This window comes from Wasmannia auropunctata, unplaced genomic scaffold (assembly GCF_000956235.1).
Source record: "Wasmannia auropunctata unplaced genomic scaffold, wasmannia.A_1.0 LD335709.1, whole genome shotgun sequence".
In the NCBI taxonomy this organism is placed as follows: Eukaryota; Metazoa; Arthropoda; class Insecta; order Hymenoptera; family Formicidae; genus Wasmannia; species Wasmannia auropunctata.
Window position 1 is genome coordinate 445,337 of NW_012027181.1, and position 10,336 is coordinate 455,672.

Consider the following 10,336-nt stretch of genomic DNA (forward strand, 5'->3'; position numbering starts at 1 on the left):
GCGCGGCCGCCGCCGGCGGCGGACGGAAGAGTGTCATATAACGACAGCTTATTTCGCACGGCGTACCTCGGACGTCGATGACCAAGGGTGACCGGTCAGGTCAACGAAGAACGGGATGAGGAGGGGGAGGAAGGGAGGTGAAAGACCGAACCCCCCCACATCAGGGGGGGGGGGTTCATCGGACGATCGAATCGCCCGCTTCCGCCGACTCGCTGGATCGCTGGCAGTTTATTTCCGCCCCCGACGTGGAATCGAGAGTCGATGGGCTCGAGGGGCGCGTTGTCCTAACGATGTGATTTATCGTCGTCTACGGAGGCCTGACAGGTCCCCGTCATCGTCGGTGTACACAGCCAGCAGGGACGGCCACGTCGATTTCTAGCTTATCGCGCAAACCGGCGGCGATAAGCGGCTTACTGGAAGTCTGTCGAAGAGCAAACCCATCGGCGTCGTGTGCTGAAATAGCGCAAACAACGGAAGTCGCGCGGCTTAAGGACGAGACGAGTGGAGTGGAGGGAGAGGGGGTGGTGGCTGCAGCGGCTGCGTCGTTCGGCGATCAGACACGCGATCTATATAACGTATGTACAAAGTCGGACGCCTCGGAGCTCTCGGGGAATTTTCGCCATCCTCCAATATCCTCTTGTAACGTAAATCACGGACACTTCTGAAGAGAGAGAGAGAGAGAGAGAGAGAGAGAGAGAGATATTGCTCCAGTGTATGTATTCGCCGATACCATCCAGCAATGCGACACTTTTCGCATTCAGCCCAATTTACCTATAATTGAACCGGGTTAATATTCCATACCACTCGTCCGGCCGTTCGTACCACGTGGCGAATATTGCGGCCGTATGACGTTGTTAGTGAGTGCCAATTTAGCCATCGGTCGGCGAGCCAATTCGCCAACCTGTCAAACTGTCAGCGTGGCGGGCACGCGAGCGTACGCGCGAGTGTCCGACCGGAATTCGTACATACCCGAACGGAGCGGCACCCCCGACCGCGTCGGGCAGCGACGGACAATTTTTAGCTGCCTGCGTCGAGGTGACTCATTAACTGAAATAAGTTTTGAGTCGTCGAAAAATGAAACGTCAGAGTTGTCTGGAAGCAATTAATTCCTCTCTTTTAATACTTACCCCTCCGACTTCCAACGTCGCTGGCCGGAAGCTTTATAATGGCTAATGCTATAATCTAATTCGTTGACGACGAATGTCGCAGCGCGGGAAACGAAATGTCACTGCGAATGATAACAGCGAGAGCGTGCATATTAAACAACAAGATTTATTATTTGTATATACAAACGTTTACATTTGACCATTTAATTTAACCACGAAGCACGATGAAACATCCGTAGACAAAAACATTTACGCTCCCTCCAGACATTCGCGGATAGGTTGTTTTATTTTATTTTATTTTAATTTTTTTCTTACGGGAAGGCTTCCGACGAGAGAGGGGGGCAGAGGTGACGAGAAGTCTATTTTCTTTTTTCTTTTAACGGCGGAAAATTATTGTCTCTGTACACGCGCGCAATATGATCGCGCCCTGGCGTGTCCCAAGTATCACGTTTTCCCTTAGAACGAGGCTATCGCAGCTACCGCTCTTACAGCTAGGTGAAAAACAAGAATAGGAATGTCAAATGTCGACGACGTGCCACGCCGGTCGGGAGGTCGGGATTATTCTTAACGGTATTTATTGTCTATTTACAAGCGTCGTTTAATCGCGTACGACGAGGTTTGGCGAGCATCGGAGGGTACTGACCCGGATATAAAGTGCCCCCGGGTCGCAAAGTAAATGTGCCTATACCTCCGTCTATATACAACTCTCCTGTACACGCAGACTCCTCGTGTAGATATCGTGGGTGCGGTGCACCGGTAGCGTGCTGGGCCGCATCGGGCTCGACAGGCTCTTCTCGCTCTTCTCCGCGTAGCCGTTCGGATAGATCCAGGAGTCCTTGGCGTGGAGCACCGACGAGGGCGACGGATAGTCGAGGTCCTCGAGGCACCTGAAGTCCTTGGCTCGCTCGGACGGCTTGCCGGACGCGTAGCCCGGCTCGAAGATGTCCGGCCGTCTATCGACGGCCTTGCTCGGTATCACGTCCGGATCGTCGTCCGGCACGTCCGCGCTTATCTGCCCCTTCAAGTCGTCCCGGTGCGCGGTCGCCGCCTCGCCGCTGCCACTCCTCGTCCTCGTCGTCGTCGTCGTCGTCGCTGCCGGCGCCGCCGGCCGACCGTCCTCCTTGCTCTCGTACTGCACCGGTTCGGCCGCCCGCGCCTTCGCCGCCTGCGTCGGATGGCTGCGACGGTACAGGGTCAGCGTTATCCCGACGATCAGAATGCAAATAGCGGTTACGCCGCCGGCGAAGCACGCCACTAGGAGGCTGTAATCGGTCGCCTCGTCCGAGATTCCTCGACCTGCGAAGTGTAGAGAAAAAAAAAAGAAAATCGTGACTCATGTAAGAGAGTGTCCATATCAGTCGTGGACATATCAGTTGCGACACTTTTTTTTAATTTAATAGGTTTCAAAATGCACTAATATTTTGCAAATGCAACACACGATTGGTGTTATACTGTTTCCTATAGACTAAAGATAGTACATCGTGGTTCGCATTTGCAAAATGTTAGATGCCTATATAAAATATATATTATGTATATTAAATATATATTAGAAATCTATATAAAAAAAAGTGTCGCAACCGATCTGTCCACGACTGTACTTCTCTGGAAATAAACGAGCGCTTCAATCTTAGAGTGTACACACACATATCGCTGGACTGTGTATTAATAGCGTGACCTGCTTTCGAAATAATAATAATCAAATAGTAGATGAATTCTCGAGGATAGATTCCAAGCAGGATTTAAATGTAAAAGAATCGGAGTAATTCGCAAGGGACTAGATCTTTCTCCCTCTCGATAAAATGCTCGATATAGCTGCACGGGGAGAAAGAATTTTGCTGCCTTCGCAAAATCGTCGCTGCTGGCTGCTGCTGCTGCTGCTGCTGCTGCTGCTGCACATTCGACGTGAGAGTGACCAATTTTACTAACCAATTATTCGATATTGCAGCAAAATCTGTATTTCGTTGATAAAATAAAAAGGGTCTTATTGTGCGGCATGTGTGCGTGTGCGCGCGAGTAAATTTGTTTGCGGAAAACAAATTTCCCGTTAAAATAAATTTAATTTATAGTCCCGCGGAACAAAAATACTCCGTTTCGGAAACGAATGCAGTTTGCTATTAATATGCATTTAACAGTTTCACGTCCGCCACGCGCTCAACATAATTAACAAACACGGGCGTTAACATTGCGATGATACAAGGAGGCGTTTTATCGATCGTATCGGCTATTTATGCTTGTTAAAGTATATGCACGGCTTTATTGGCATTATACCCGATGATGACGATAGAGGTACTTGCGAGATGAGCGGCATGGCGCGTTATCGATCGCCGTACGAATGTCAAGTTAGTTTTGGACCATCGACAATGCGCGCACATCACAATTCGATAATTAAGCGGCAATCAGCCACATCGGATTAGTGCGTAACGATGGGAACGCGCTTCGGCGTTTTCTTTTTGGGAGATTCGAGCAAATCGATTTCCATTAAACGGCAAATTTCGTATCGGCTATTTGCGTCGCAAGAGAGAGATTTTATCCGCGTACATCGCGCGCTCGCGCGGTGCATTACAGCTCTTTAACATTACATGAGACGAAAATCTACGGGGGGGGGGAGAGGGGGAATTATCGCGTGCAAATTTCAAGGGATAAAACCGGTGATAATTCCTACCTGAGCGCCCGTTCTTATAATGTCTCGAAGGAAATGAAACGAATAACTTGCGCGGAATGTGGAAAAATATCCTGAATTAATAATCACGCTTCCATTACACCGTGATAATTATATTTTACGAACCGTAATAATTATTTTCAACGTATAGAATCACGGACGTGTTGGAACGTCAACTTGGAATGTCGCGACATCTAATTCCTCTATGGTTGCGGCGTGTAACACACACGTCGCAGAACTATAACGGCTGGCCGTTGCCGCGCAAAACGTACGATTTCCTAACGTATATATACCCGTATATTCTCGAGCGGCAAAGAACATTCGTCCTCATCAGGATGGACGTCCGAACTGATGGCGACATCAACAGCAGCGTCCGGCGGCGTCGTTCGTCCCAACGTGTCCGGTAAACGAGATTCGCTTTTTCCGTGTACTTATTGGATCACGGAGGAAACGCAGGCAGCTTTCGGAAGCAAAGATTAAGAGGAAGGCGGAGGATCGGGTCCGGGCGCGCGGACGGAGATGGCCAGGCTCTTTAGAATTCAGAAAACGCCTCGGTTCGTTAGCCAACGAACGGTCCACGTATACGCGCGCGCGCGCGCGCACGTGTGTATGTGTATGTGTGTATTCGTGTGTAGGTATACACGTGTGTATTAGGTATACATCCATACGCGCGCTCGCGCGAACGTACGCGATCGAGGACGGAAGGCGGACACGCGAGCGCGATTGTCTGAGTCCGTCATCCCAGGGATCTCGAAAGCTCCCTACCCACCCCCGCGCGCGTTTCTCCATTGCTACACCGTTAAGAGGCAGTATTTGCCACCCCAGCGTGGGGAATAGGTGGAAGCTACTTGGACGGGGGCCTGGCGCAATGTCTGGGAAACGTTTGAGGGGCTTCGAGCGCTTCCCGATATACGGTGACAGCGTTGCTGATGGTGGTGATACGCAACCAGGATTCCGGATGAGCTTCGCCGCGGTCGTGCGATGTGCGCGTGCACCCGCCGTGCGTGCGTGCGTGCGTGCGTGTGTACACGGCCGGTATATACACACACTCACACACACATACATATATAAATATATATATATATATATATATATATAATATGTATATATACGGGTTGCCACACGTTTGCGTTACCGCACGGCGGATTCGTGCGCGAGCCGGCATGAATAACCCATGAGGATGGAAATTAAAGACGATAAATGCAGCTGAAATGAGGCTGGTGGCGAGGAAAGGGACTTGGGCTTTATGGGATTTTAATTCAAGGTCCGCGCGGGAGGGGGGAAAGGAGGTGACGTCGGAGAGGGGAAGGGGCAGGGGAGAGGCGTCGCGGCGCGGCCGCATTTTCTCAAAAGCGCGGCACCGAAACTCGTATAATTACATCGGGAAGTTTTGAACGGAAGTCGTTGATTAGTAACGTCGACGCGCACGACTTGGCGCCGCGCTCTCCCGTCGATACAGATTAATATTTGATCAATCCGGCATGTCTCGTGCTTGATTACAGAAATGTCACGACAAGCCGCCTCCCCCACCCCCACTCCCCCGATTCAGCGACTACTCCGAATCCGAAATAGATTTAATCGATGTCAGAATTTGAAAGTCTCTGTCGCCAAGATCGATAAGCGAAACTAATGAAACGATTTGTTAAATATTCTAATGCCGTCATGAGAGTTAAATGCACCGCTCCGTAATAATATTCGTGCGACAGTGATAAAAAGAAGGGCAATACGACTGCGCAGGATGATAAATTTGTGAAGCCTGTAATATAAGCCAGCAAGGAAAAACACGTCAAAGTGTAAAGTAGAACTATAAATAGGACTGTAAATAGGACAGTAAATGGAGCTGTGTAAGGTAGAATTCGAAATAGAACTATAAAAATTTAAAGGGAAGATTGTGTGGAGATGGAATAGATGCCAGAGGAGACACGTTAAAGAGCAAGCACCTTGGCCCGGAATCGAAAGTATTTTAAGAGGTTGATCTAAATACATACAATTTCGTTGGAAAGGCAAATAGGAGCGTTTACGATGCGCCGCGCCGTGTATATACTTAACGCCGTGCAATTCGGTCCAATTAAGGGACCCCAGCTGAACGCTTCGAAATTCTTTCCACGACGGTCGTTAGCGCTTTATTAACTCGCCTCGTTATTATTTTGCCCTCCAACGTTAAGATTATACGTAATGAAGGTAGGTGGGTCTAATCACGACGGGCAAACACACTCTCTATCGACGTCATACAATCTACATACATTAAGACCGATAATAATAACTGGAAATTACACATGGGAAAGATACGCGGCGGAGGTATTCCCAAGAATAAACCCTCCCGAGATATTTCGTAATCTCGCGATGCGCGGCTTCATCGGGGACTGTGAATTTTGTCGGTTCGTATATATATTCGTATCATCGCGAGCGGCGATACGTTTAATCAGCTCGAATACGTTCTTCAATAATTGCCGAAACACGCCCGCGCCGCCGGTCTAGCTTTATATAAGTAAGGCCGCCCAGACGAGATCGCGGATACGCGATCGCTACTCCGGAATAATAACATCGTTAGAATTTCAAGCTGACCTTTAAAAAAAAAAAACAGAAAGAGGTGAAACTCACCAGTGGTGTACATCGCCACGCCTTTCAGTGTGACCGGTTCCAAAACAACGGGATCGCTCCGACCCTTCGCGTTGACGGCATAAAGATGAAGCCTGTAATTCCGGCCGGGCTCTAAGCCGGGAACTTCGAAAACTGGACCGGATGAGCCGGATCTATCGGTGTGGTTCAGGTAGATGGTATTGACATGATAAACGTTCTCCTCACTGTAGACCTCCAGCTCGTAATTAGTCAAGGGCAAACCACCGTCGAATCCCTCGGAGCACCTGACGATCAGCCAGTCCGCGTCCCTCGAGTCGGTGGCTTTAAAGTCTTCGTGACCTGTTTCACACGGACGCACACACATCGTGGCGGTTAAGCTCCCTCCCGGAGGAAGAAAAACACTCGGACTCGCTAGACCTAATTGCTTCCCGGCGTGAGCGCCGTCGTCGCGGCGAAGCACACTCGATAGCGTCGATTAGGGAGGGGTCAGACCGAATTAATTGGATAATAGCCTTAGCTAGACTTGCATAATAAACATACCGGGAGGCTGTAATTAGCAGTGCTCATCGAGTCGAGAATTACTATATTCTAAATAACTGTAAATCATCAGTCACGAGTGCATAAATCTTCGACGAATGTGAAAGGCGTCTTTTAAAATGAGTTACGTTCGAACGGTGCAAATGTTTGCTGAAAACCGAATGTTAGTTAAAATCGCACCGGGTGAAATATCTTTCAGCCCTCCGTTCTTCTTTTACTCGCAAAAATTAAAAAAAAACACTAAAATTTCTCTGAAAATTTAATTCATGATTTTGATTCACCTCGCGTGAATTATTTAATCGAATTATGGAAGAGAAGACGATCCTAATTCGCAGGTATCGGTGATCGATGAAAACTAATTTCACGGTTATCGCGTCTCTTTCGAGGGGAAACAAGGAAACAAGCTGTTGAACGCAACAAGGGCATCGACCGTTAAGGTGTCAGGCACGATGATGGCCGGGTGTAATGGCGTAGTTAGCAGATCGTTGCGAGGGGTGCCCGGGACCCTCCCTGCAGGCTCTCGGCTTACCCATTCGGTACGCGTAGGGTCCGGTCGACTGGAGGGCCGTGCAGTTCTGCAAGGGGTATGGCTTCCCGGCGACGATGATCTGAAAGAGACAGGGCGTCCTCTGCACCCCTATCCGATTTCTCGCCCAGCAGGCGACCGTGCCGTAGTCCATGTCGTTCTCCGGCGTGTAATTCAGTCTGGAGCCGTGCCAGTGGGTCGTGATCAGGCTGAGCGGTTTGACCTGCGCGTACCTCGTGGCCGGCACGCTCATCAACTCCCCGGAGTTGTTGAACGTCCAGTGGAAGGTCGTGGGCGGCGGTTTCGACTGTACGCCGCAGACCAGCGAGATCGTTTCGTGCTTGAGGGCGCCGACCACTTGGGTGGAAGAGCCGTCCTTGCAGATCGGTGCGTCTGAAAATATGAGGGCGCCGGCTGGTAGGTTCAATTTACCGCGGCGCACGCTCTCGCGCGCGCGCTCTCTCTCTCTCTCTCTTTCGGTGGACGTCACAGATTAGAAAAAATTAAGGGCCGGCCGTCGGCGGTTTTCCATTTCCATTCCTTACGGCGAACGCCGATAATTGACGCTTCTATGTAAACGCGATTTACTCGCCCTACTCAATATCGGCAATGTTGCTCCATAGGAAATTGAATGTATTAATAAAATTAGAATAACGACGACGTCGTCGTCACATCGGAAAATGGGCTGGCGAGATGATGAATTAAAAACCCTTCTGTCTCTGCCGAGCTCCCCGAGTGTCAGTCACGCGGATCGATTCGAATGTAAAAGAATGAGATGTACTCACACATCACTACGAGGGTTACCGGTCGACTCGCGGATTTCCCTTCGACGTTGACTGCCATGCAGGAATATTCCCCGGCGGAGCTTTTCGTCACGCTCTGCAATACCAGGGAGTGCCCACCGGGAAGAATAATCCCCGCGGTGGCGTTCTGATGCAATTCCTTGCCGTCTTTGAACCAAAGTAGCTTGTAAGACCTCGGATTGGCCCGTACGTCGCACTCAAAGTAGACGTCGTCGCCCTCGTTTATATCGTTCGCCTTCAAACTGGAACCCAACTTAATGCTCACCACCGGTGCGTCTGAAAGCATCGGTAGCGGGAAGTATCTCTCATTCATTTTCTTGGAATTTCGTAACGCGTTATCGCAATTAGAAAATTGAGAGGGAGAAGAAAAGTGATTGACGCGTGTCAAGGTTCAAAATAATAATTTCAAGTTGGACTTCGGGGCGTTAACGAAAGTTCTGTGTACGAGTTTAAAGTAACTCGAGAGAGAGGTCACGAGGGAGAAACTTACAATATATCAATAAATGCCATTTGTCCTCCAAGGCACTGTTAGGCACCACGGGATTTTCCGCTCTGCACGTCAGAAATTTTCCATCGTCCTCGATGGTCGGCACGTAGCTCAGCGCACTTCTCGTGATGTTCGGATTGTCTAGGAACTACGAAGAACTCAGCATCCATGCCATCGCGATGTGGGATTCGAGGTCCCGGTACGTATAACGGAAAATGATATAATCGTCCGCTCGCGGTAGATATACTCACATTTCTAGCCATATGTTTGACTTGATGAGTCCCTTTCCACCAGGTGATCACCGCCTGCGGTCTGGAACCCGAGGTGACACACTCGATCTCGTAAGTTCTTAACGCCGATAGGTGAAATCGCTTATTCGTAATGTTGACCACGAGCGGCTTCACTACGATAAAGAATTATGCGATAATGAGTTTGGTATAAAATAACCATCGTGATATTTTAATTTTCCACTCCGCTACATTGTACTTTATCAATTTAATAATCTTATAATAATAAACCTCGGGCAAAATTAGTACAACAAGAAATAAATTAATTAAAAACATAATTACATAAAGGACAACGCACAAAATTTATGGAAAAGTACTTTCGGTCAAAATGGATGATTTTTTGATATTTTGTAGTTCTCGTCATTCTGAACAAATATCTCAATGGGCACAACTCGATCCTGTCGCTAATTTCAGGGATATAGGCAGTCAAAGTATCTTCTGCCGAAAAAGCGATATGCACTTATACATTCACGTCATTATCGACTCCTTAGGACTTTGTTTCTAATATATGTATATGAGTTAAATAGTTGTAATGATAGTAATTACAATAAATATAATAATTATTATAATATATATAATAATAATAATTATTATTATTATTAATCATACTGTGTAATAACTCGTAATAATAATAATAATAATTATTATTATTATTATTACGATCATAATTATAATTATGCTTGTCTAAAGTCACACTATATCAATCTGAAGGCTCACAGTATGATTCCGAAAAGTAAAATGTTGGAACCATATATATTTTCCTGCTCTCAGCCTTACCCAGGATCAACGACGTGCACAGATTCACGTCGTTGATCTTGGATAATGCTGAGAGCAAAAAATACATATGGTAACCATGTGTATTCACAGTAATCCTAATGCTTCATCTTCTATCATTTTCGATACATATAATACATCATCTTAATTAATCGACTGAATTCTTATGAGAGATTGACAAAAGCGATTAAACTGAAAAGCATTCAGTTATTATCGAGTAAAGTTTACTCTCTCATAAGAATTCAGATTAATTAAAATAATATATTGTATGTACCAAAAATGATACAAGATGAAATATTAGGTATTACACGTGGTTACCATATGTATTTTTTTTGTTCTCAATGTTATCCAAGATCAACGACGTCGACCTGCCACGTTCACGACGATGATCCTGGGTAACACTGAGAGCAGGAAAATAAACGAAAACATCCTGTATATAGTTTCAACATTTTACCTTTCGGTATCATACTGTGAGCCTTCATGGAAAGAACAATTTTGCTGAATCCAAATCTGAAAATAATTTGTGTTCAATAATCAAAATAATTTTGTGCGGAAGTCAAATGATTGGAAGAGCACA

The 10,336-nt window shown here is 47.3% G+C and overlaps 1 protein-coding gene across 1 annotated transcript in view; it reads right to left on the reverse strand.

Annotated features, from left to right (window-relative positions):
* Window positions 1-1,263: 1,263 nt before the first annotated feature.
* LOC105456331 (hemicentin-2-like) overlaps window positions 1,264-10,336 on the reverse strand; it is a 36,213-nt gene continuing 27,140 nt past the window's right edge. Inside the window, exons 4-9 of the mRNA XM_011700284.1 lie at window positions 8,950-9,101; window positions 8,702-8,846; window positions 8,194-8,487; window positions 7,412-7,801; window positions 6,367-6,684; window positions 1,264-2,402 (exon numbers count right to left, since the gene is read on the reverse strand). Coding sequence (XP_011698586.1) covers window positions 1,801-2,402; window positions 6,367-6,684; window positions 7,412-7,801; window positions 8,194-8,487; window positions 8,702-8,846; window positions 8,950-9,101 — 1,901 coding nt within the window. The 3' untranslated portion in view covers window positions 1,264-1,800. The remainder of the gene's footprint in view (window positions 2,403-6,366; window positions 6,685-7,411; window positions 7,802-8,193; window positions 8,488-8,701; window positions 8,847-8,949; window positions 9,102-10,336) is intronic.